Source organism: Carassius carassius, chromosome 47 (assembly GCF_963082965.1).
Source record: "Carassius carassius chromosome 47, fCarCar2.1, whole genome shotgun sequence".
NCBI lineage: Eukaryota > Metazoa > Chordata > Actinopteri > Cypriniformes > Cyprinidae > Carassius > Carassius carassius.
In genome coordinates this window covers 23,302,006-23,328,814 of record NC_081801.1, presented here as the reverse complement: position 1 = coordinate 23,328,814, position 26,809 = coordinate 23,302,006, and the positions used below count along the sequence as shown (strand labels likewise).

At 36.5% G+C, this 26,809-nt stretch overlaps 1 protein-coding gene across 4 annotated transcripts; it reads right to left on the bottom strand.

Annotated features, from left to right (window-relative positions):
• Window positions 1-2,982: 2,982 nt before the first annotated feature.
• On the bottom strand, window positions 2,983-26,572 carry LOC132130769 (glucocorticoid receptor-like). Of its 4 annotated transcripts, none has more exons than XM_059542569.1 (3): window positions 25,768-26,571; window positions 23,715-24,763; window positions 2,983-3,133 (listed from the first exon to the last, which is right to left on the bottom strand). In XM_059542569.1, the coding sequence occupies exons 2-3, from the start codon at window positions 24,752-24,754 to the stop codon at window positions 3,055-3,057; spliced, it is 1,119 nt and encodes a 372-aa protein (XP_059398552.1). In that variant the 5' UTR covers window positions 24,755-24,763; window positions 25,768-26,571; the 3' UTR covers window positions 2,983-3,054. The 4 variants fall into 4 exon arrangements, with proteins under 4 accessions (XP_059398552.1, XP_059398550.1, XP_059398553.1 ...); XM_059542567.1 differs by lacking the exon at window positions 2,983-3,133 and adding an exon at window positions 22,166-23,078 and having other exon boundaries at window positions 25,768-26,572; XM_059542570.1 differs by lacking the exon at window positions 2,983-3,133 and adding an exon at window positions 22,166-23,107 and having other exon boundaries at window positions 25,768-26,570.
• Window positions 26,573-26,809: the final 237 nt, after the last annotated feature.

The following is a 26,809-nucleotide window of genomic DNA, read 5'->3' as shown; positions in this document are numbered from 1 at the left end:
TTTCCTCAAATTCCCCGTAAAAAATCAAGCTCTGACATTTTCAAAGGACGTTTCTGTAGGCTGTGGTGACACTTCTATCATTTCAGCTTGCAGAAACGCAGGTTGAATGTTCAAATGATGCTGCTTCTCACTACCACAGGGCAGCAATAAAAGAATTCATGGATTGGGTGCAGAGAAGCCAATTCGATTAACACCTGACATGTCCTCAGTGTTAAAGCAGACGGATGGTTAGGGAGTCAGTGGACGCTGCCGTTTCCTTGTCCGTTTTATGCGATTAGCCTTCATTTAGAACATTACAGCTATAGTGAAGCTAATGGTAACACGTTATTTGTAAAGATTAAAGTAGCCAGGCTTAGACTTCTGTGTGCTTTTATTCCTCTATTTTGGAGATTTCCATGACTGTTGGTTTCTTGCTTCGAAAAAATAAAGAAAATAAATGCTCTGTGGTGCACTTCAAATCCTCGCTAAAGAACAAATCAATGTTCAAAGCTTTCAATCTAGGTTAGGTAAACAAAAAAGAAAAAAATATGTCTGGGGAGAAGAAACACTATTTCGGAGAACAGTCATGTGAGATGAAGTAAACAATTCAAGGAAAATGTTTATGCGAACAGCAAACTGCAAAGAGTAAAAATGTGTGAACAATTTGTGTGATACTTACAGCAATTACAGAAAGGTAGACAATTTTGAAAATGCAATTTTTTTTTAACTGATGAAAATGATTTGTTTCAACATGCAGTATTTAGACTTTACTCCCAAATACATGCAGTTCATTCAGTCATCAGTTTTCTCCACAACATCCTTTCTCTAAGATGCTGCAGTAATGAATATGGCATCTGAGGACTATTTCACTGTTTGTTTTCCATCGTTTAGCTTTATTTTGATGTTTGACTCATTGCCGATTCTCTCCTACTTCATAATCTGATGTTTTATGTACATGTGCACTAAATGGAATGAAAGATAAAATGTAATGCATGTTAGCTTGTTTGCCTAAAAGCATAATGGAAATCCACATGTCATAGTAAGAAACAAGTTAAACGATGCTGTTTGCAATGTCCTTCGGAATTATGTTTTCAGGAAATGCAAAATCGCTGAACTACGTTGAACTATCTAAAGATGATCGGGCCGTTGCCTGCTTCGTCATGGAAGTTTATCATTTGCACATGGTTTTAAGTCTTGACATCTTAAATATTTAGGGGATTTAGGGAAGTGCAAGAACAAGTTCAAGTAAAAATGGGTAAGGAAACTCAATTGTCAAGTTTTTTCACCCAAAAGACTTCTCGGTCAGTGTGCAAATATTGAATCTAGTTCTCAATTGCGTCATTTTTGCACTTGAATTGGCAAATACACACAAAATCACACTTGTCTTGGTGAGTATCCTCATAAACACAGTAAATGGTTGAGAAAGAAATCAGAACATTATCGATATATTAGATCTATGCATTTGGCACCTCTTGACACTGTTTCAAGGGGCAAGGGAAAAGGGTAGGAGTGGGGATAGGGGAAGGGGTATAAAACAGAATTGGGACTGGGCCTTTTAGTATCTGCATGTTAAGCCAGAATACACTTTCAGATCACCTTTAAAAATTGTAAAATGTGTAATCTGCTGTTACAGAGAAATCAGGAAGAGAATAAATCAGGAAGAGAATAAATACCTAGCAACAATAACTCACTTTAAATGGAAGTGTCTGAAATGTATAAATTCTCGGACACATGCCACAGTTAATTAAAGTTCACCCAAAAGGGGAGTGGCATCTTCCAGACAAAATAGCTCAGAAGCCTCTGAGCTTGCTGCCCAGAGTTTTCAATGCCAACACAACAAAGGAGCAGAAAACAGTAATACGGATGAGGAGTGTGAAGCCTTTTCAATCTGACACCTGTTAGGTGATGTAGGGATTTTTTTTATCCTGCTGCGTGACCTGTTTTCTCATATATAGTATACCATAACATTTTTGGAAATATAGTTTAGCTTTCATAATTTGACTTAATTATGTATTTTCATGTAATTTATTTCATGTTCAAGAACTTGTACTGTTTAACCGTTAATGCACTTGAAGGCATACTTCAACCAAAAATGAAAATTCTGTCATCATTTATTCACCCTCAATAGGGTTGTGACGGTGATGAAGTTTTGCCCCCACTGGTAACACCAGTATCACCGGAGGGTGGGGGAGGGGGGTCTTGTAGATTTTTTTGTGCGCATTTTACTTTCACTTTCAAATTAGCAGCAATTCCACATTAATTGCTTAAATTGACAACAACAAAACAGTGCAAGGACAAACTCACTTATACCAAACATAGAACTTTCAAAATAATAAAAATACTCCAAATTAAAAAGAAATATAGAACATTTATTAGAAAAACGAATAAGAAAGTTTGAGGCACGACATACACCTTGATGTAAAATAAAATAAATAAATTACACTAAGTTTAAATAAAGTCAAAATCAGCAAACACTATTTATAACCAAATAAATCATAAATAAAAAAAATAAAAATCCAAAATCACCTTACAGTGCTGCGGTGGGCAAACACCGATAACACTGTCAACAATGAATATCACAGCAAGCCTCAAGTTGTTCCAAACCTGTATGAGTCTCTTTCTTCTGAGAAGGTATTTTTTCCACCAAACAGTTGACAGTAGCCATTGACTTCCATAGCATGGGAAAAAAATACTATGGTAGTCAATGGCTACCATCAACTGTTTGGTTATTAACATTCTTCAAAATGTATTTTATGTTCAACAGAAGAAAAAAATGTTTGAAACAACATGAGGGTGAGCTGACAGAATTTAAATTTTTGTATTTTTGGGTGAACTGTTCCTTTAAAGAAGCATAAATTCTCCATAACTGCCATTTCTACCAAAAACATAAATAGTTATTATTATTATTTTCCCAAAACTCTAATAACCCTTGCACTCTACACCTTAATACTAGAACAAAGTATATGTTTGTACTAGAAAAACACAAAGTACTTCACCACCAACTGCTGTTCTCTTGTGTCTTTTATTGACATTTCTTTATTTGTTAGCATTTGCCATCTGTAAACAACCCGAGCATCAGCAATTCCATTGCATCCCAGGTGGAGTGCCCTCAGGAAGGGCAAGAAAATGCAGGAAGTCTATGTCCTCAGCTGCCCTGAAAGAGGCTGTAATCAACATGTGTTCGTACAGGCACAACAACAGGCCAATAAACCAAAAAAATGCCATTAATGAGCTATTGCAACATTCCACCACTTTCCAAGTCACAGGGGTCCAAACTGCGACTAAAAAATATTAAATTGTGAATGAAGTTTTCGTTGGTCACCACTGGCGACTAGGCCTATGTATTTACGGTATAACTAAAAAAAATGCATGTAATGTCTTTTTTCTGATTGTTTTGCGATCACATCATTTGCTATGTTCACGTATTAAACTGAGACGATGTGCATTCAAGTTTTAGCAGAATAAAAGTTCCAAACATTCCTCATCTCTGCTGTGCAGCAGCATTATTGCACACCTGCTAAACGCAGCTGTTGTGCAGCGCAAGAGAGAGAGAAGTGCAGAAAAGCAGGGTCTATATCATGCACAACTTGAGCAAACTACAATAGGTAAAGCTGTCAGCTGTGTGGACATTGGCAATATTGTTAACAATTCTCGTTTATAATCATTGATAACATGGTTTCTTCTTAACAAGACCTAAGTCTGTGCTGTGTTCTGTTATGTGTGGACTTCATTATTTGAAAGCTCACTTGCCATCCAGTAATCACAAAAAGCTTTGTGCTGTGTTACTATGTTAGCTATGAAATTTCTGTCTGAGCTCAGCCCTGGCACATAGGCCTCAACATTGAAATACTTAATTAAAGCCAGACAAGTAAGTACGCTGAGGTCAAAATTCTAAATGAAAAGTTTTTATATTTAAAATACAGTTAGTAAGGCAACATCACACAACGTTTTCACCATTACGGTGATGATTCGTATGATTCTGAATCATTCAGCAAACGAATCGGTTGAGTACATTTTTCAATAGCCTATGGATAACATCTAATGAATCAGCCGTTTGAACGAATCGGTTGAATGTACAAGTCAGTGACTCACTCATTAAACGTTCACTAATGGCGTTTAGTTTAAAAGTATCATTTCCATCAACATTTCTTTTCTTGTTTGTATATTCCAAAAAACTATTTTAAACAATATCATAAGATTATTCAATGCAGTTGTATTTTTTTCCATTCTCTCTTTCTTTCCATGTATCTATCCCGGAGGGGGGTGGACTGAAAATCAAGAAGTCTTGGACTATCACATGATTCTTGTCATTGCTGTGGTCCGTTCATTTCCGCAGCTCTGGGATGCCTCGATGAAGCATGATTACAGAACACATCATTACAGGAATAGTTGGAATGACAGGAATAGATTTACACAAAAATGTCATTTCTTTCATAATTTACGCCCTCTTGTCTTTTCAAACCCACATGACTTTATTGCATGTGTGGAGCACAAAAGGAGAATTGTACTAGTTGCTCTTTTTACATGCCATTAGCTCCCATGGAAACCAAAGCTTTCAGGATGCAGAAAGGATACAACGGTGGTCTAAAATGGTTCATCTGACGAATACGCTTCAGCTGCCATTCACCATATTTAATGTGTGCTAAGTACAGCATGTGTGTTGGTCAGTGTTTATATGTGAACAAAAGCCTTTATTAATCTAGTCATTATATAAAGCTATCAAGTCTTTTTAGATAACTTGAATTAACTTGATTTATAGAGATTGCTTTTACTATGTCTCTGTTGTTGTGTTGAAGCTTGACATTTTGGTGAAATGGTCTTACAGTCGAGAGACAGAAATCTCTCAGGCAGTGCATGGGCAAAAACGGCATCAAATTGGACAACATTTTTAATCCTTGGTTATTTTTCTGAATGTTATCAGCTGGTGCTGTAGGTGGCTGTTTGCCGTTACTAGGAGGAAGAAATAGCTGCTTTATTCGCCTACAGTGGATAACATTGAACTCTGACACTGTATGTTTACAGTAAATGTTCTTGTTTCAGGAGAAGCCTGACTTGTTTTTTTCTTTCCTTTTGGTTTCATTTGAGTATGTGTACTGTATCTCATGGGTGAGTGGGTGGGTGGACGTAAAGCATGCCATGCACACATGAAGAATCCACACAAGTGGAATCCTCCATTGAGGTGACCTCTTCTCCATTTCCTCTCACAATGACCTATCATTTAAAGATCAAATGATGACTCAAGGCTCCAAAAAAAAAATTGAGTAAGGAGCCATTGGCTCCTATAAGAAAAAACATTTTTTTTAGGTGCCACAGAATAAATGTGTTTAATTTATTTGATTATTATTATTTTATTTTTTACATTTGAACATTTTAATCATACTGTCATGTGTTTATGTCAAATCTTTTCTTGACTTCATCAGCATTATTCCATCTTGTAGATGACCTGGGAACTAAGGTTCACTTAAAGTGGGAACTAAATGTCTTTTCCAACTTCAAATATAAAGTCACAAAGAATTGTTCACTATCTGTACCAGTATCTTGGACCGTAAGCATCACCTTCTTGTGGTTTTTTGTTAAATTTGAGCCAACATCATCACAATTAAAAGAACCAAAGACTTAAACTACTTCAGTCTGTGTGCATTGAATTTATTTAATACACGAGTTTCACAATTTGTAAATGCATTCATGGCACTATCAAACTGTCTGTGTAAATGCATCTAATGCCACTTCAGATGCAGCTTCTGTTTCCTCAGCAGTTGAAAGACAGTCGAAAGTTTGTTAATACTAATTTCATTTGAATGGTTACAACAGTTTATTATTATTTTAACAATTCATTGAAAAAGTAATAATTTGATGTGAAGATGACACATTTAATAAGGTTAGGGGGGAAAAAATGACCATTTATAAACATAGTGGAAAATTACATCTGTTTTTTTACATACAGCAACTATTTTAAGTTAACGATTTATTTCTCTTTCCAGTCAGGCCATCCTTAAAAATATTTTGGTTCAATGTTTGGTTCAAAAAATAAGTTTCAATGTAAAAACAAAAAAAAGTAAATTTTGGTGATGGTGATTACGTAGGTATGAATTTAAACAAACTAGCATATCGTGACGTCACTGACTGTTTGCACTGATTGCAAACCTCGATTTGATGCAGGGTATATAGACCACAAACAAATGTAAATCTTTGTCAAAAACATGTTTATTGCATGAATTTCAGATGAGAAGAAAAAAATGAGGTACTGTTATACTGTTTTACTTGCATCCACCGCTAGGTGTGAATGTAACCTACAAATGAGAGACCATTTACTTTGCTTTCTTGGGTTGTCACTTTTGTGAAAAAAAATCCTGATTTGAGTGACGAGTGTTCATTGAATCGATTTTGCATGTCTAGATGCATTTTATACAGCAAATAACACCAAATATAGGTAAATCCACGGACAACAGGCAGGACGAATGTAAAGATTCAATATATTAGTAAAGACCAATATTTCTGATGATTTATTGGCGTGAAGTTTCATGCACAATGACAAACAGGAGTGCAACATTCTCGAAAAACAATAAGCAGAGTTGACTGTCATAACAATGCAAAACATTTTTGTGTTTTGTGAGAATGTTGTGTTTACGATTAAAAAATGCCAACAACAACAAACAAAAATATCGCATACGTTGGCGATTCTAGCCCGAATCTGTATCTGTATGTATGAGACTGTCTGAATACCGGCAGAATTCACATTTGTGTAGCCCTAGGCAATTTATATATTTACATTACTTACTAAAATATAATGAATATTATTTTATTGCTTTTGTATTAGTTGTTTGAAGAGTAAAAAAAAACAAAATTGGTCAGTCTTAACGCAAATTTACAACCGGCAAGTCGGTCGGACTAAAAGCAAAAAAAAAAAAAAAAAAAAAATTGTTGTTTAAGTGAGAGAAAATCTGTAACTTAGTCCAGATTGGGGGGAATTGTAATGTTTAATAAATTATTTTATTAAGTAAATATTGAAAAAAAATATCTTGGTTGCATAGTATTACTTAATAATTTGAGAAGTAATTTTGAGTATACAATAGTAAAATACTATTCGTAATTCTTTAGTTTAAGTTAAAACAAACTATTAAAAGTTACGTCTAGTCTAAAATTACTTCTCAAATTATTAAGTAATATCATGCAACCAAGATATTTTTTTTCATCCATGTTCTAATTTATACAGTTCTGTTTTGCAGCATCGTACGACAAAAACAAAAATGCAATGCTTATTTCATTACATTTTAAAAGATTAATTAAAAGGTATTAATTTCATTAGTCACCATTTTTGAAGATGAGTATTAAATCATTAACACAAAATCCAGAACAAACAAACAAACACAATGGAAAACATTCATTGGATGAATGTTAAATTAAAATTTATCAAAAATTGTATCCAAACAAGTTACATTTATATTCATTCTCAAGGCATAAAAAAAAATAGTAAAAGCATTTGCTTCCCCATAAATGGTAAATGTTGTGAAAATATTTTGGACATACTGTCCAACCCTACTCTATAGTCTCTCTCTCTCTTTTCTCCTTCTCCCAACATCAACTAAGACAAACTAAATAAAATGGGAGAAATCTATAAAAATTATCAATATATTATTAGCCTTATTTTCATTTAATTTCCTAAATGTCTTTCCAGCTGATTTTTGAAAGTGAAAGTAAAAGTGAAGTGACATACAGCCAAGTATGGTGACCCATACTCAGAATTCGTGCTCTGCATTTAACCCATCCAAAGTGCACACACACACATCAGTGAACACACACACACACCATGAACACACACCCGTTTATGCTGCGGCACACTGGGAGCAGTTGGGGGTTCAGTGCCTTGTTCAAGGGCACCTCAGTCGTGGTATTGAAAGTGGAGAGAGCACTGTATATTCACTCCCCCCATCTACAATTCCTGCCGGCCCGAGACTTGAACTCACAACCTTTGGATTACGAGTCTGACTCTCTAACCATTAGGCCACAAGTTTTTGCAAGTATGGGTTAAAAAAAATATGTAAAAAAAAAAGTAAGTTTCACACTATTTGTGTTATATCATTGTTATGTGTCTGGAGCCCTGATTTCAGATTTAAAAAAATAAAAGACTGATTAAGATAAATAAAAACATGAAATAGAAGAGTAAACAACATGAAACACTTAATAATGCAACACTTTCCAGCTTGCACACAGTGGGGTTTTGGAAGATGTTGTGTAATATTTTTTACCATTGCATCACATTACACTCATTCATGTCAGATTATAGATTTGCCTTACATATGCAAGAAAAAAAAGGTGTGAAATAAAGATCTAGTTCACCAACCTATAAAGAAATGTTTACACATCTTACAAAAACAACACAGATGAAGAAGGTGATGAACTTCAAAACTAAGTACCAGTCTGCATGTTATGAAAACTATCTGCTTTCTGGTTTGTGGTCTTGTGTGCTACACACACACACAACGAGTGCCTCGTTCCCACTGAATTAATTATGATTTCTGATATATGGGGTGATTGAGTTTTGGAGACTGCTGGGTAACGCGTCTAGCTTAGGAAAACTCGATTAACTGATCTCCCTACAACTGATTCTAAGAACCTGCGAAGAGGTGGAAAGGGCCTTTGATAACCAAAGACAAAGTACAAATGTGTGTGGGTTTTCCCCCACTGAGAGCTCTGTAGAGGTGGAGGATGGAAAAAATATGTACAAAAGCTATCAGCAGAATTCAGAGATCATGTTTACATGTGAGATACATGAGCTCTATGGATCTTGGAAATGCAAAAGGCAGCCAGGTGTGGAGAGTTATTCTTTAATTTATTCGCTTATTTAATCAATACAAAAAATTAAGCATGATTTTTATTTAGTTTTCATCCTTTTTATCCTTTCTTTGTTTGTCATGTTAAGAATGGTTGAGGACTGGTTGGAAACGTAGACAAATCAACCCAAGCAAAAGCAATTTTATATGAAAAGATAAATTAAGTAAAAACAAGAAAAGCAAACCTAAAAACTACTGACTTGCATAAAAACGTTCAGTCCACTGTCTTACCATTTCAATGCAGCATGTCTATGTGGTTTAAAAACCAGTCTGAAATATGAGCAGAAAAATCTATTGTGCATCAAAAACAAGAAAAATAAAACTCCATTATCAAACAGAACAGTCCCACATACGATCGATGCGTATAGTGGTGTAAAAGAGATTGAGGTGGTAGTGTGGCATTCATGGGAGTTTCACACCAGCTAGAGTGATGACCACATAAAAGCCACAAACAGACAGGAAGTCATCAGAGGTAAACATGAACGTTCACATGAGCCTGAGCATCACCACGGCAACCGATGCATCACTGAAGACCTGCATTAAAATCTGTAAGTGGTGCTCCTACGCTCGTAGTTCTACAGCTACACTGTTCTCTCTCTCTCTCTCTCTCTCTCTCTCTCTCTCTCTCTCTCTCTCTCTCTCTCTCTATATATATATATATATTTATTTTTTTATTTATTTTTAATTCTTTGTTGTTGCTTTAAATTAAAACAAGATTATTATATATATATATATATATATATATATATATATATATATATATATATATATATATAAATCTGCCAGTAGGGTAAACAATGTATTATTTAAAGGTCCTATGACATGAAAATTTCACTTTCTGAGGTTTTTTAACATTATAATGAGTTCCCCTAGCCTGTATATGGTCCCCAAGTTTCTAGAAATTTTAATCGGTGTAAATCGAGATTTTACTATCTTTCTCTGCCTTTGAGAAAAAGCGAAGCTCAAACGGTCTGATCTGGAATCTCCTCTTTGTGACGTTATAAGGAGAATTGTTACCTCCCCTTTCTCTGCTTTGCCCGCCCAAATATTTACATATAATTCAGTCGCAATGTCAGCACAGGCGTTACAAACAGACTTTTATGATATGGATTCGACAGCACCGGCACAAACAGTGAGTAACAGTGTTCATTAATGCCTGATCTGTGATCAGTGATTTCTGATGTGTAGTTAATCATTTAAGTTCACACAGACTTTCTTTCTAAATCGTTTAATACTGTTTATGCATCAGTGAATCAAGCCAGTGACTAAACGATCAACACGTTGTTTCTCCTAGTATCATGAAACAAATCTGTTAATTAAATTGTTATTTAACTACAGAGAGCGATCAAAGAACGCTCCCTTTTTTTTTGGAGCTGTCACACATCGCGAGTATATCTACACATTTGCCTAAACTGCCGTTACAATGAATGACGCTGTTATGCTGCACAACAAAGCTCTTACTGTATTCATGCGGTGTATTCATGTGTTTGCTGTTAGTTGTGGTGAAAGCATTTTGTGAGAGAAAACGTGTTGCAATAATGACGAGATGACTGCATTCACACGATAAACAGACTCTGTCTACTCAATGCTCATCACTGCAGCCTTTCATGTGATGGGAAAAGATAACACTAGTGCGTTTTCGTTTTAAAAACGTTTAAGTTTACACTACGCCGGCGTTTTCCACGTTCGAAAACAGAGACTCTACAATTGGATACTATTATGCATGTCTCATGTTTATAAGAGCAAAACATTCTGATTGGCTAGTAATGTTAGTTTGGTTGAGAGTGAAAGCTGCTCCTCTTAGAGCTGTAACAAGTACAAGCCCGACAAGTACATTTTGATTGACAGCTTTTTAAAAGCCCGAACCCGTTTACAGCCCGACATTATTCAAATGTGCGCACACACACAGCTCTTTTTCCTTGTGTCAAGAATGAGTCATTTATACATGTATTAACATAATTTATTCATAACTAAAGTAGACTAGACCACTTGGAAGTTGGAATAAAGAAATAAAATAAGTCCTCTGTGTCATCGTAACATCTCAGCACTCTAAATAGACATAGGCTCCTTTAGCCTATAAATAGACCAACGCACCAATAAAAACGAGTCTTTTTTAACAAATTAAATTAAGATAAATTTTAAATTAAGATGGGTATTTGGCAATAAGGAAATTAAGATAAAGGCTCCACCGAATTTGTTTCGACACTAGCAGCTGACATTTAATAAAAGAAATGCTAACATTAGCGTATCTCTGTCCACATTATGCATTTAAGACTCAATGAATATTTAGTTATCATTTGAAAAAACTTTACTCACAGAGATTAGGCTAAGCCTATATGTTTTCGTGGAGGAAAATGATTGAATCCACTGTAGATGTCTTCAGCGCGTTCCTGCGCTCACTGATGGTGCATAATCATTCACTCATTATTCTCATTATAAACGTGGTCAATACTTTTCCACACCTCAGACTTTGCTTTATAGTTGCTGGTGCAACCAAAACGTAATCGCCAGAGGCAAGCCTCCGTTACACCTACTCAGCATCCATTTTCGCATCTTTCTCGCGCTAAACGAAACACATCACACGACCGCTCATTTACCACGCAAACCGGAGCCCGAGCCCGGCCCGAGCCTGCGTAAGATGATATAAATTAAGCCCGAACCCGTCGGGTCCCATCGGGTCCGGGTCAAAGACCGGGCAAAGCTCGACACAGCTCCACTTCGGTCTCATCACTCACCTCACACACGTGCAATTACATAATGCGGATGGGGCGCGGATGCGGACTGCCGAAGTACACTTTTAAGTAAGTGTCATTGCATTATAATGTTTTTGTTAGCCTATCCAGCTGAAGCCACTATGTGCAGTGCTGCAGAGTTGTTCATTCAAAATATTGTGAAAAAAGAAAACATCAATGTGGAAAATAAACTATGCCGTTCACACAGAATGCATATTTTGTGCATTTTCTAGAGGGACATCTTCTATCACCGTTGCACTCGCGTCTCGCACAAGAAAACTGCAGGTTTAGAAAGCCAGGTAAAATTAATGTAAATTTAACTTTTTAAAAACATATCTCGAGAGTTTATGGTGGGTTTTTTTCCCCATCTCGCAGCATCTCATGCTTTTATAAACAAAAATGTACTCCATGTGATTGGCTTTCCACCCTTTGTATTAAACCATGTATGCATACATGATGCTGTTTTGTTTATAGTTGTTTAAGCAACTTTATTAATTCTGTTTGGTTTATAAACATTATTTTAAATATTATTCACTTTTTTCACAGACATGTTTTCTTATGCTTTGAATAAACATGCATTAGTAATATTTTGCTAAATTATGATAATATTTTGTGGCCTCAGGAGAGAAGCCAAAAGCTTTACCCTAACTGAAATGATGCATTTTAAATTTGAGTTTAATTCAAATTTATATCATATTTAAGTACAAAATTTGAATTTAGCTTTTCAGCCATTTTGACAGCCCTTTTTTTTTTATAGAAAACTGATTAAGAAAATAATAATGATAATTAATATTTCATTTTGCAGAGTAACAAAAGAAAGTTTCATTCATGCTGTAATAATAAAAATGCAAATAGATGCAAAACTTTGATGCAAATAGAAGAAAACATCCTTCATTCAGCAGTGAGAAAACAAAGTTGAGTGGCATGCAATTAGGGGCTGAATGTTGCTCTTTGCATTCAGAGGTCAAGCACATAACAGAAATGTTCATAAAATCAATGCAGCAGTGCAAAATTCCTGTAAATGACCTTTAAAAGGACAGGACAGAACCATGACAATAATTACATGTGACAGAAGCCACAAAATAAGCAGAGGCCTGAAAGACAGATGGATGGAAAGCGGCAGAAATAACAGTTCTGTGTGATGGAGACCGATTTAGTTAGTTGCTGATTAACAGATGCTTTTAACCTTTTTAAGAGGCTGTCAGTGTACTACGTGCAAGGACAAGCAAGCTCAGAATTAAGATCAAATAAATCAAAACATATCAGATGTTCAGTACACTCCCTAAGAGCTTTTATTTTACATGGTTATACATTAAAAGGCAAACAATAAAAGATATAACAGCCTGTAATGAAGCATGTCCTAGTATCATCATTTTATTTAATTCTGCCATTCTATTTGGGGAATTCGTGGCCTAATGGTTAGAGAGTCGGACTCCCAATCGAAAGGTTGTGAGTTCGAGTCCTGGGCCGGCAGGAATTGTGGGTGGGGGGAGTGCATGTACAGTTCTCTCTCCACCTTCAATACCACGACTTAGGTGCCCTTGAGCAAGGCATCGAACCCCCAACTGCCCCCCGGGCGCCGCAGCATAAATGGCTGCCCACTGCTCCGGGTGTGTGCTCACAGTGTGTGTGTGTGTGTTCACTGCTCTGTGTGTGTGCATTTCGGATGGGTTAAATGCAGAGCACAAATTCTGAGTATGGGTCACCATACTTGGCTGAATGTCACTTCACTTTTCACTTTTTTTCACTTTCACTATTTCATATACAGTAGACACACACACACAGAGATACAGTACATGCGCGTGTGTGTGTGTGTGTATTTATGTATGTATATGTATATATTTATGTATGTATATATATATATATATATATATATGTATATATATATATATATATATATATATTAGGGCTGGACGATTAATCGAAAAGTAATCGAAACCGAAATTTAGAACCTCTAACCGACGTATTTTTCCCACGTCAGTTATTTCGATTATTTCCTGTTAATACTTCCCCCTTAAAAGCGTGTGTAGCCACGTGATTCTGCTCTCCAGTCAGTGGCATAAAAACAAAACACGGAGGTGAACGCCGGTTCAACACATAGTGATGGCGCGCGAGCGGTGAGCCTTGCGTCTTTACTAAACTTTGTCAGTTGTATTTGTTTTATTGTTTGGACGTTCAAGCGATTAGACGGACGGATGTGTATTATTATATCGAGCTACCATGTTTGTGCAGCTGCATTGTGCCACGAACACTCATAGCTGTGAAGATCGCGCGCACAGAGGAACGCAGTTGTCAGCGATGTCCTGTGATTTATCACTAAAGTATCTTAGAGTCTCAAAACCTATTATAGCATATTTTTCTACTTTTGAAGGAACTAGGCTATTTACAACCCACAGCTTCACAATAATATAGAGACGGTGTGACTAATTCACACACGCAATCACTCGTACTGGTACTGTGCTAATTTATCTTTATCTGATCTTTATTTATCTCTTACACAGAGCAATAATATGTAAGAAATGTTACGAACATAGATAAAATAACTGCTGATAGTGAGCTATGATCGTTCTTTCAATAGGAAAAAATATCCCTCCTTTAATAGTCGATCTCAACCGTCTGGCTGAGGACAGTCTAAAAAGACGCTCAGGACAGTTGACAGAACGCTGCTTCGTGTCGACACGAAAGCGTATCATTTTCACGTGTTATTAAGCCTTGCCACTTGCAAATGTAACCATTCAAAAGACTTTAAAGCATTCAAACACAAGACGTGGAAAAGCTGAGCTGAGTAGCTGGTTACTCGCGCTGTGTTGGGTGCGCACGCAGAGAGAGAGACGCGTCTCACAGACAGCAACACTGAACCGAGCTCTCGTTTGTGAAGTTCTCCTTTAAGTTCCTCCTGACCTGCACCTGAACGAACAAAAACAAATCGCAGTTTAAACAAACAGAAGGATGTGTAAGAGCCCACTTCAGCACCGCGGTGTTCTGGTGTTCAGGCTCACGCAGAGAGAGGCGTCTCAAAACACTTGAACACCGAATTGGTCTGTTTTTGCTCTTGTACTGACAAATACATAAAAAATATGTGAAAATACCTGTCTTGGATAGTATGTTCGAAAAAACTGTCAGTTATGTCTTAAGTGAAAGTAAACAGTTGAGAAAAAAATTGTATGTGTATTATATTGGATGCATTCATTGTCTCTTAACCCTCTGGGCTTCTTCGTAAATGGGTCACACTTAGCTTCCTCCCGCCCGAAAACGGGCGAAGCCTTAAAATTGTACTTTACTTTTTCCCAGGATAACCAATCAAATATATTTTTGTTCTATAATTTTTTCTGATTATTATTTAGAATTTTTTGATTTTTTTATGATACTTTGCATTAATTATATAATTTTTATGAGCTATTTTTTCCATTAAAATTAATATATCATTTTTTATTTTATATTTATTTAAAAAAAAAAATTCAATAAATGCAGCATTTCACATCAAAATAGAGTGCCAGCCTAAAAAAAAAATGTTCCAGGAGAAGAACTTCATCTAGTGGCTTTAAAAAATAGCCACTTTTGTGTAATGTCCTGTACCAGCCTGTAGGCTGTCTATAGCTTCCTATATATCCTATATAGAAAGGCTTTTTGATTCCTTTTGTTGTTTTAGACATGATTTCTCTATCTTATTCGTTTTTTTTTATTTAGATATACATTTAGATATTCTAAAAGATGATTACTTTATTTTCTTAACAAAAATGTTTAGATAAGTATCAGGTTTTGCATTATGATTACAATCAAACTATAGCATTTGGTTAGAAAGGGAACACAATGTGTGTGTGTGTGTGTGTGTGTATGTGTGAGTGAATGTGTGTGTGTGTGTGTTGCATTTGAGCGAGAGTCTCTTTTTGTATTTTTTATTTATTTATTTTTGCATATTCTCAAAATTTGCTGTTGCAGTCTTACCAGTCTCTCTCTTTCTCTCTCTCTCTGTGTGTGTGTGTGTGTGTGTGTGTGTGCATTTGAGCAAGTTTTTTTTTTTCATTTATTGATTTTTATGTGGAATATTCTACAAATTTGCTGTTGCAGTCGCCAGTTTATCCGTGTATGTGTGTGTGTGTTTGTGTGCGTGGGTGTGTGTGTGTGTGTGGGGGGGGATCTTATTTGCACTCTTGATGTTCTAGAGTGTCACCCCTTCATTGCTGTACACTTTTTTTCAGCACAGTTGCTGATCTGTAGCTTGTACCACCAAAAGTTTCTCTGAGTTTTCCTATTTTTTCGTATTTCCCATTCATTTCCTATGTCGCCCGTTTTCGGGCGGGAGGAAGCTAAGTGTGACTTTTTTTTTTACGACCCTTTAACATATCAGAATCATCTCCTTGATTTTTTTTGTGTGTTCATATAGGTAATACAACAAAAGTCACCAAGTTTCATCCCCATCCGATGAAGCAAAAAAATTAAACATTTCAAAACGTTCAAGTTTTCGCCCGTATTCGGGCGAAGAAGCCCAGAGGGTAAAGTGACCGTGCCTAATAGGGCTTGGACGCCGCGTTGCATTCTGGGACGTGGCGGGCATGTTGATGAACAAATAAACAGGACGAACATACAAATTAAACACTTTCAAACAGGGCCCACTGTTACAACCTGAACCGGGGCCCCGCAAACCCCAACTATGGCCCTCTTTACAGTACAAACCTTGTAAGTGAACTATGAGGGCAAAAAAACTAAACAGAAACAAAATAATCATTCATTAATCGTAATCGAAGTAAAATGTTCAATTAATCGAGGTTTTGACTTTAGGCCATAATTGTCCAGCCCTAATATATATATATATATATATATATATATATATATATAGTTTTATCTAGTATATAACTATGATAATGTATTATTGTTATTAAATTTCTTTCATTGCCATTTAGATGACGGTTAAAAATATTGAAATCTGGCCAATTTCAAACTTTGGATAATAAATTTAAAAGACCTTTTATTATTTTTATTTTTTTCTCAGTGCATTCTATATTTACATCTGAAACCTAACAAATGTCTTTGTGTTAAACAATGTTACCATTTTTATTTTTATTATTAAAAAAAAAAAAATATATATATATATATATATATATATATATATATATATATATTTAAAGACATTCTTGTCAGTTAAATGTACAAATACTTTATGGTTACAAATAGTCACTTTATATTAAATGCTGTCATTGTATATCATACTGGAAATGCTTTGTAGATATTTATATCTGCTTCATAAATAAAAAGTTAAAATAGTAGTTAGAAAGTGTCTTTTTTTGTCATGTCGCTTATTTAAGGCAGCATTTTATGTTATTATAGAAAATTTTTACTGGGTCATATTTCCAGAAATATATTAAAAGTTTCATTTGTTAAGTTAACCTTGATCTTTGCAAGACAATCCAGTCCAAATAATATTCTTCTACACACAACTAATTCCTTCTGTACATTTCCTTACTGAGATCAGAGGACAGCTGTCTAAAGTTTTAAGCTTTAGATTAGATTTTAAATCTGGTAGAAACCACAGCTTGTGTGTATATAGCAATCACCCATAATTAATTGTGTGAACAGCTGAAAAAACACAACGAATTTGCAGTGAAAAGTGCTGAAGAGCCGATGTGATTTCCAGAAGATCTGAGGAACTGTCTTCTGCAGACTGTAATAACTCCGCACCCTAGAGCGAATCCAACCCAAGCTCCTGGAAAACTCAAAACAAACAGAAAGAGGGGAGGAATTCACCAATCTTGAGGGCAAAGTTGCAACTTTAGTCCAGCTGGCTCCAGGCCCACTTACAGTACAGCTTGTCTCCTCCTCCAGTGATATTGAGGGGAGGGCAGATGCAAGGAAATCAGGCCAAAGACTCCCACTTGAAGAGCAGAACGAGAACGTAGGTCTTAAAGGAACAGTTCACCCCAAAAACTGAGATTTCACCATTTACTCATCTTTGCTCTAATCTTTGATCCAAATCCAGTGTGACTTTGTCTCTTTCATGAAAAATAAGGGTTTAATTTCTGAAGAATAACCTGGCTATAAATTAAATAGGCACTATTGTATACTATGGAAGCAGTGTCCGCCACTGAATAATAAAAATAAAATTGAAAATAAAAAGCTAATAGTTACATTTTATTTGACAATTATGATTTCTTTCTTGCAATTACGACTTTTTCTTAAAATTGTGAGTTCACAACTCACAATGCTGACTCTTCACAGAATTGTTTCTATATAATTAATGATGAAGTTATGAAGTCTAATTCCAAGGGGGAAAAAAAGAGACCCATTTCTTACAGTTGTGTTTAAATCACTCAATTCGGAGTTTATTACTCGCAACTCAATTTTGACTTTATTTCTCAAAATATCTCACAATTAAGACTTTTTCCTTGCAATTTAAGCTTATATATATCTCGCAATTCTGGGAACAAAAGTCAGAATTGCAAATTTATACCACAGAATTCTTAGAAAAAAATATATGATTGCAAGATGTAAACTCACAATTGCAAGAAAAAAAGTCAGAATTGTTAGATAAAAAGTCGCAAATACCTCTTATTTTTTTATTTAGTGGTGGAAATAGGCTTCCATAGTATAAACCATCCCTTCAGGCTTTAGACAAATTGACGTCATTTTCATTAAATCTTTCTTATAAAGTCTGATAAAGCAGTGTTTATGTGCAGAGCACTTCTTTAATTACAGCCGTTCTCGAGTAAACCGCTATTTCTGCCGATCCTAAAGCGCATCCTGCTGGCAAAGAATGGATGTGCATTTCCAATAAACCCTTTTGCAGTTTTGTTGCATGGCTCCAGAAGAATTGGAGTGTAGTTTATCATTTTTTATGGCATTTCTTTTGTTATTTTATATTGGAGCTTCACAGCCCCAGTCCTGTTTCACTTCATTTCCATTTTTGGGTGAATAGCATTGTTCCCTTTGTTTTAGATGGACCAGAGACCGCACACTGCATTTGCAGAAGGTATGCATGGCACTACTGATGTCCCTGTTCTTGCTGAATAAGTACGCCATTGCATAAATAGTGCGAGACAGGCAGTCAAAAACGGATGCGTGTTATTTGGTGACACCTTGGTGACCCACATTCCACTGTTCTGAAACCTGTACGATTTCCCTTTGTCATTTTCTACTGTACAACAGACTTCTTTAAAAACCACTTTGCACCAAACAATCGGTTCCTAGCAATACGCTTTGCAGAAAAGGTTTAGCCCACATGTTACGTTTTAACCCTTATTACCACAGGGTCGTGTACAAATTTGCAACACTATTCAGCTTCAAACAAGACATGCATCATCAGATAAATATTGAAGCTAATGTTTTTTTCTTTTCTCCTTTTTTAAAGTTTTAAAGCCAAATAATAATTATTATTTTAACCAGATGGCTGGTGATCTCCTCATTCTAAGAACCAAGATTACAGATTACAAATGATCAGAGCAGAAAGCAAAAGCATATCAAGTACAGCAGACAAAATAATATCAATCAGTCACCACCTTTTAAGTTATGATACTCTGTAAAGCATTTATCATTAGATGTGAAAAAATTAGGGTATATCAATAAATGCAACAGAATTGAAACAAACGGTTAAAATGGTGTACTTAAGGATTTTTCAGGCTGTAAAAAATGTCAGAGGTGGATATTAATGAGTAATGAATATAGAATGAATTCTTCCCATTTTTTCCCTGATTAGTTGCACAGTTAAACGTCTTCATATATTCAAAGACTTGGCTTAGTGGTGAGACAAAGTGAGTTGTGATGGTCATGCAGCCCTGCAAGTTTGATTCTGGCTTGGAACATGTTCTGATTACCATTTATTGTCTCCCCTTCACACAGTTTCTAAAATAACAAAATAACATTAATAATAATAAACAGAAATACTGTCGACAGAGAACACTGCTCAGACATTAGCATGAAAATCAGTCCTGTACTGTACTGGTTATATTCTACTAAGTTCAACCACAGGACAAACATAAGAGTGTGCTTGAAGGAGTGAAGTCGAATCTTCAGAAGAGACACCAATAATTCACTTTTATGCAACATTCTAAACTTGGGCAGCAGAGTCTCAACTTCAATCAGAAATATACTTCAGTTTGTACAGACATCGGTTTTCCACACATGCAAACCTCTTATTCATTCGATCACATACTCTGGATTATGAGAGTAGATTATATCATTATAATCCGTTGAGCTGTGGAAAATAATAAGAATGACAGATGGAAGTGACATGCACAACAATTTAAATATAAAAAAAAGACAAATCAAAATGTGCTACAAAACAAAAAAAAGGCATGAATGCAGCAAAAGAAACTAGATGCTGGCCTATTCATAATAAGACTTTTGGAAATATCAAATATCAGCACACTGAATGCATAAAATGGCTCGTCCCATGGGTTGTGCTGGAGCAGGACCGCACCCTCAAGAAGAGGGAAAAAAGAAAAGAAAAAAGAAACACAATCTGAAGGGGTTTGTCGTCTCACGTGACTACATTCAACAAAGACCCTGACACAACTGACTCACACTAATTAGACGAAAGAAGCTCAAAATATGGTCATTACATGAAGATGTTTTACAGTATACAAATCAATCATTAAAGAACAGAATTTGAAGGTTTGCCAGAGTGGTAACTATAACTATAAATAAAATAACACATGCTACTATACTACTGTATGTGTATTCACCTCAGTAAAATATTGACATTCTACCATCACACATCTTCATGTTACCAAAAACCTATAAATACTTTGTTATATTTCCTACGTAGAGCTGCAATAGTGTGAGATTTTCATGATGCAATAACAGTCTCAGAAAACATCAAAATGTCACGATATTCTGTATTACACAATTTGATTAAATATTGATTTATTAGGAAAGATAAAAAAAAAATCTCTTCCAACTAATGCTGCAAACTATATAGAAGACATTCTCATTTAGTGCATTACTCTAATAGTCGAGGTCAAAATGATCAACAGAACCTAAATTATTATTTAATTGCTATACTTTGGATATTAAAATCAATACTTGGAAAAAAAAAACTGACACATTTGCACAGTACACACATTTTTTTATTTACTGTAAATGGTATTTGATTGACAATAAATAAATGTTTTCAATCAATAGATTGATTTTAAAATCTATGGTCTTATTTTGCAGTATTGTTAAATGTCAACATTATTTTTCGTTGATTTCTAATGTAATATTCTCTATAACTCCTAGGATTCCCAGGGTCAATTATCCCTTTCAAGTAATTATTATAAGATGCATTATTATAATTTACACTGATCCATTCCTAAATATTTCTTAATAAGAATTCCAACAGCTATAAACTACTGTTTGACTCCTTTGCAGATGATTTAGTCTCTCCTTGACCTTTCCAGAGAACTCTGCCAACTGGGCCGAATTTACCTCCAAATTAAATGCAGTCAGAGACCACTGTGTTCCTTCATCACCCGCCGTCGGCGTGAATCAAAGAAACAAACACGCCGGTATATTGCCTCTCAGCAAAGAGAGCAGAACAGACCGGTATGGACAAGATATTTCTTTCGACTGCAGTATGAGAGAGCTACTGCAAATAAAACCCACTGCCTGAAATTCCATTGATTCTTAGATTAGAAAACATGTTGAAACAAACCCGAGCCACGAGACGCTGGCATTAAAGATGATCAAAGGTGTGATTTAAGGAGCTGCTAGAGTCAACAAGTCTTAAGTCTAAGTCAAACATTACTCACAGGCACTTAGTTTCACAAATTAGGCTCATTTTCTAGCTGCACTGCATACTGTATGTACATTAAAAGACTGCTGTACTAAAGTCTAATGCTGAGATGCTTCAAAAATATTCAATTCATTAATTATTATTGTGGCTGTTTTTGAAGTACTATCATTAGTTAACTTTTGTTATCTCTGAAGCCATTAGCTAAATCGCTCAAAAAGCACAGTCAAAAGGGTTGAAAAACAAAAACATGTACTTATTATTGTCGTAGTAATTATATTTGAATTTAGCTGAAAAAGCCCACAAGAAAATGCAATCAGCAAATATAAACTAAATCAAGCACTGCATTCAATTGTTGTCCATTGCATTATGTGTCTAAAAAAAAAAAAAAAAAATCACAATTTTTTTATTATTTTTAACTTACAGATAAGAGTACTGCTGCCTCTTATCTGCCCTGTTACATGTGAATAAGATTTTATGAAATGCTTGATTTATCATCACTTTGACAGCAGTTCACATTCCTGACCTTCAGGAAAAAAAGAGCCTGCATGACTGGTAAAACCCTTTGACCCAAACTGAACTAAAAGATTTCTAACATGCGAAATTAAAACTCCAACTAAATACTTTCCACAAAATCAAACAAAAATTGTTCTGGTTTTTTTTTGTTGTTTTTTAATTAATGAATTCCATCTAAATGGAAAATGGTTTTAAAAAGTAGATTTAGCAGCATTTCCTGAATAAAACACTATCATGTTAGACCATTTTAGTTTTTTTTAGGCTCAGTGTAAATTAAATTCCACATCAGAGTGGTCAACATGTCTTGTTTTCTGTCACTGTGCATAAAACGTACAGTGTAAAGCGAGCTAAAAATGGTTAAATATGCAAGGAAGACGGCCAATAATTCAGAACACAAATCAGTGTAATGAAGAAGACCAATCGTACTGTAATTCACTCTGCAAATATGATGACAGCATGCCTGTTGATTACATTTTGAATGTATTTAATCAGTGTACATCAGAGAGATTTCCAAACTTTAATATTAAATGTCTTCATAAAGTCTGAATGTTTAAACTGAACTGATTGTAAGAGGTTTAAAAAATTCTAACCAGAATATTAATACAAGATGTGTCCACAAAAATGAGTCAGGTGAAAGTTCAGGTAACTAACATGTTTAGGTTTCCCCTAACACAGCACTAAACTGTCCAAGTTGGTTTAGAGGGAGAAATATGCTGACCTAAATATCTCTAACTTGGCTTTCTGAGTGGACTGCCAGATTAACACTGAGCAATCGGGAAAAGGTTTAAAGGTTTCTCTTGCGCAAATGAGACTGGCACGTTGCATCAAGTTGGATAAGAAAACCATAACAAAACATTACACCGTACCACAACACATACAAAGCAGAACCATGAACAAAAGCATAACTGTGAGGTCATTAAAAGTCCATATATTTCAGGATCTCCCAGAGCACATAAATTCATATCTCAGTAGAAGGTTGGCTGCAAAACTCATTTTATCTGAAAACCCAACGCCAAGTAGCAAAGTAAAACTGGTCAAGAGTCAAGACCAAGGACACACTTTATATTATTTGCAGTACTCAGGGAATTTTGAGCCATAATGACTAATAGCTTCTAGACCTCTCCACACTCATTGAAAAACAATATCACATCAGCTACAGCAACAATGGTCGATGTTGTTATTGATGCCTAGAGCCTCCTGAAACAGGGCTCAGAGAGGAGCGCATGTGTGCCGTTCTGGGCCGAAGGGAGCTCCATGAGGCCCATGTGTTTGCTTTGGATGGGCAAAGCACCAATACAGATCAGCGCACATGGGCTCCTGGGAGAGTCAGCGGACCAGCACACAAACTAATTAAAGATGCAAACAACAGCTTCATCAAATCTCATGCAGTTTTGTAAATAGGGTTTTTTTTTTTTTAAATGCTACAGAGTAAACGGGTCTGGAATACAGAATCCACTCCACATTGCCATCAGGATTTCATGACTGACACTTAATACAAAAATGGTATCCTGTGAAATATTTTAGAACTGAGGATGAATCCAAAATGTATATTCTCTAGAAAAACTTCAAAAATGTTTAAAATCATACTCATTTCATTGCACGACTCTAGTTTTAGACCCGAGTTTTAAAGTATTCTGCGATTGCATTTTGCAGATATGCCCCTTATGGCGAAAGATTTCCCATAATGGCCACGATTTCACACAATTTCTTCAGCTGATGAAATATTTTACAGCTCAGCATTACTACAGTTTTTTTTTGTCTTTTTACTAATTTCCTTTACCTTTTCGGGTCTGAAAACCACGATTTTAAAATTCCCTGAAGTTCTCCATGGCCGTGGGAACCGTGCACTATCCTCAACCTCCTTTCATTTTAGAGCGAATTATTCTCTATTTATCCATTTCGTCGTTCATTATAAAAGCAGCTCATTCAACAGCTTTTGAAAGTCATTCCTACCTGCTGTATGGATAGGTGGACGGAAGTACCGTCTCATTGGCTCTCTGCATCCCAGACGGATCTCCATATCCATTTCCTCGACCCCAGCCATCACTTAAGGTGTGTAGGGGAGAAAACAGGCCGAAAGGGGGTTTCTGATCTGGTAAACTCACCGCTGAGGCGGTGTTGGCTCCATAGTGGTATCCCTGTCCGCCCATATCTCCTAAAGCGGCAGGCCCACCGTGAAGCCCACCCATCCCTGACATCTGACAGTAGCTCCGCCTCTCACTCTCCTGTTTGATGACACCTGGTGTACACAGCTGGATAAAGTCTGTGTCTTTCTCTGTCTTTATGTTGACACTGGCTTCCACCATCTGCTGCCGTTTCCCCGTGCCGTTCACATTCGCACAGGCTGCACTGCTGCCAGTGACAACAGGGCTGGTATCCTTCAGAAAGTTGCTCTCTCCCAGCAGGGTTTCATCCACTGCCAATGAGGAAAGAAAGGCAGCCTCGTCGGCAACATAGAGCTCATTCAGCTCAGATAGGGAGTCGGTGAAGTCCAGATCCTTAAGGATGTCAATGGTGTTGTCTCCAATCACTCTCTCATTAACATCCAATTCCTTATTCGGGTGGCCATAAGATGGAAAGTCCATCCCATCTTTCTCCTGGGGGGAAAACTGCTCCATTTTCATTGCAAAAGTGTCAGAGGCCTGGATGCCAGAACCACGATTTAAGTCCGCAATGCTCTCGTCCAACAGCGAAAAGTTCTCCCCAATGTTAAGAGGCTCTTTTACCTTTTGCTGGTGCTGCATTTTGAAAGGTCTGAATCCCTTAACATCTGGTTCTTGTATGTTACGTCCCATTAAAGACGGATCTGCCAGAGAGAGATTTCTTTGAGCGTCACTACCTCTCTGTCCGTTCGAGAACTCTTTTGACGTATTTAAAGCGGATGCACTGACACCAATATCAATGTCAATATCAGGCATGAAGCCTCTCTCGATACAATCCCCGAAAGTTAAATTCTCAGCACCGTTGCTGCTGCGTTTTTGTCCACTGTCCATATCTTAATCCTGTTGTGTAGACAGAAACATATTAAACATATAATTTAGATCATTTTATAAAAAAAATACAATGTTTCACATATAAAATGGATTGAAAATTGCTCTTGTGCTATTTTACATTGCACTTATGTTTAAACAAGACAATTTCACACAATTTATTTTCTGGTGAGTTATTCAGAAAATATTACAGATTCAGACTTTGAATAGAGTAGGTATGGACAGAACTCCCACCTGGAGTTCCTCTCGGCTCCTAATGCAATTAAATAATATGATATGAAAGTACACGTCTATCCAGATGCCCACACAAAAGCTCTCTTGGGGTGATATAATGAATGTGTTTTGCAGCTTTCTAAGACTTTTCAGCTAAACAGCCATTCGAGTTGTATTTGACCCTTGCACGAGCATTTATGTTTTTTGCTCTCCTGCCAACTTATTCGAATTTATAGTCTGCATTACTGCAATAATAAAATTCTGTAGTTCTATAAAAACCTACTGCAACGCATGCAAACTCATCCCACAAAATGGAGCTTGATGAGGCGATTGTTTGCTCAGATAATGAAGGCTCGAGGCGCGTAGAGACATTAAAACTCATACAAATCCTCCAAATGCATTGGTCGATGCACCGCGGTGCTGCCGCCTGTCGGTCGAGCTCAGCCACTGCGTCCAAAACGAACTTGAGCCTGACAAACTGCTTAATGTGTACTAAAGCTCGTTTAACCTACATAAATGTCAAACAGCACATCAATACATACTAAATAACTTAACGACAACTGAAATCGAGCCTGAGGACACGATATAAACGTTAAAATGCACGATGACGCAAAATTGTAAGGCAGCAGGAGAAGCTTTCAAACATAATTTAAAGCCATAATAACAGCTATATGATTTAACATTCGAGATGTCAAGGTTAAAACAAGAAAAACTAGCGCAGACGGTGTGCAACTGCAAAAAATGCACCCTGTATTCACAACGCGTGGATAGCAGATGACCCCGAATACACGAGAAAGACTTACCTTTACAAGATTTGTGACGAAAAATGCATTTCTATACAAGTCCAATGCTGTTTAAGCGTTCAGATGGCATCCGCGATAGTTTTTCGTTGAACTTCCCGCATGATCAATAGATTTACGAGACGCGCTGCAGCTTCGACACTGTGTGCGAGTCGCAAAAACAACTCGTGGAAAAACGAAAAAGAAAGAAAACACAGAAATGCACCGTAATGACGACGCATACAAGTCGTGTCACGAAATAAACTTCGTCGCACTCTGAATACCCGCTGTTTATTCGTCTTTTGAGGTCGAGCGGGGGAATCGCCAGCATTACATAAGCACAAGCTGCTTGTCAAACTCCCGACAGCCCGTGATCTAGCCGTCAAAAAGCCCCTGCTAGCTTCAACACGGTAAACGCCCCTCCGACAAAAAACAAAAACTCCAGCACAAGTTACCCTTCAGCCATGCGAATACAAAAAAAAAAAAAAAAACAACAAAAGTTGATTAAACCCAAATCGACGACCGGGCTGACAGCGACGCGTATGTCTCCGAACACACAAATACCGCCGCTTCAGTTGTATGCGGTCGAAACAGAAACGGCCACTCCGAGTGAACACTAGCTTGTCATTCCCACCGTGTCATTTTAAACCAACGACACCGTTTACAGTCTGTCAACAGTAAATATAAGCCGTTTCCATACTTAAGACGGCTCCCTCGTTTGAGAACTGGAGTGCTAGCTAACACATTAGCAGTCGCACGAGCTGCAACTTTTGTATGCGCCTCACAGCGAACTGAGGAAACACGGTATACAAGTATCTCTAGGCTGCTATCTATCTATCTATCTATATATATATACGAGGAACACACGACGGTGGGCTAAAGACTGCAAGGAAAATGCATTCAGAATGGCGCAGTTCAGTGCGTAAATGAAGGGGCAAAGGGCACATTCACAGTATAAAACCTGAAATAAAAGCGAATTTTCATTCCTGTTTCTGTGTTCGGATAAATCGAGAAACAACGGTCCAGTATTGCACTTATTAGTCCCTCTCTGCTCAATAAAGATACA

What these genes read in the sequence shown, in the direction of transcription:
- LOC132130769 (XM_059542567.1), bottom strand. Translation starts at nt 24,754, where the DNA reads ATGGACAGTGGACAAAAACGCAGCAGCAACGGTGCTGAGAATTTAACT. An exon ending in TCCACCTATCCATACAGCAG is followed by an intron (nt 23,079 to 23,714) that starts GTAGGAATGACT and finishes TGACTCTCCCAG; the next exon opens with GAGCCCATGTGCGCTGATCT.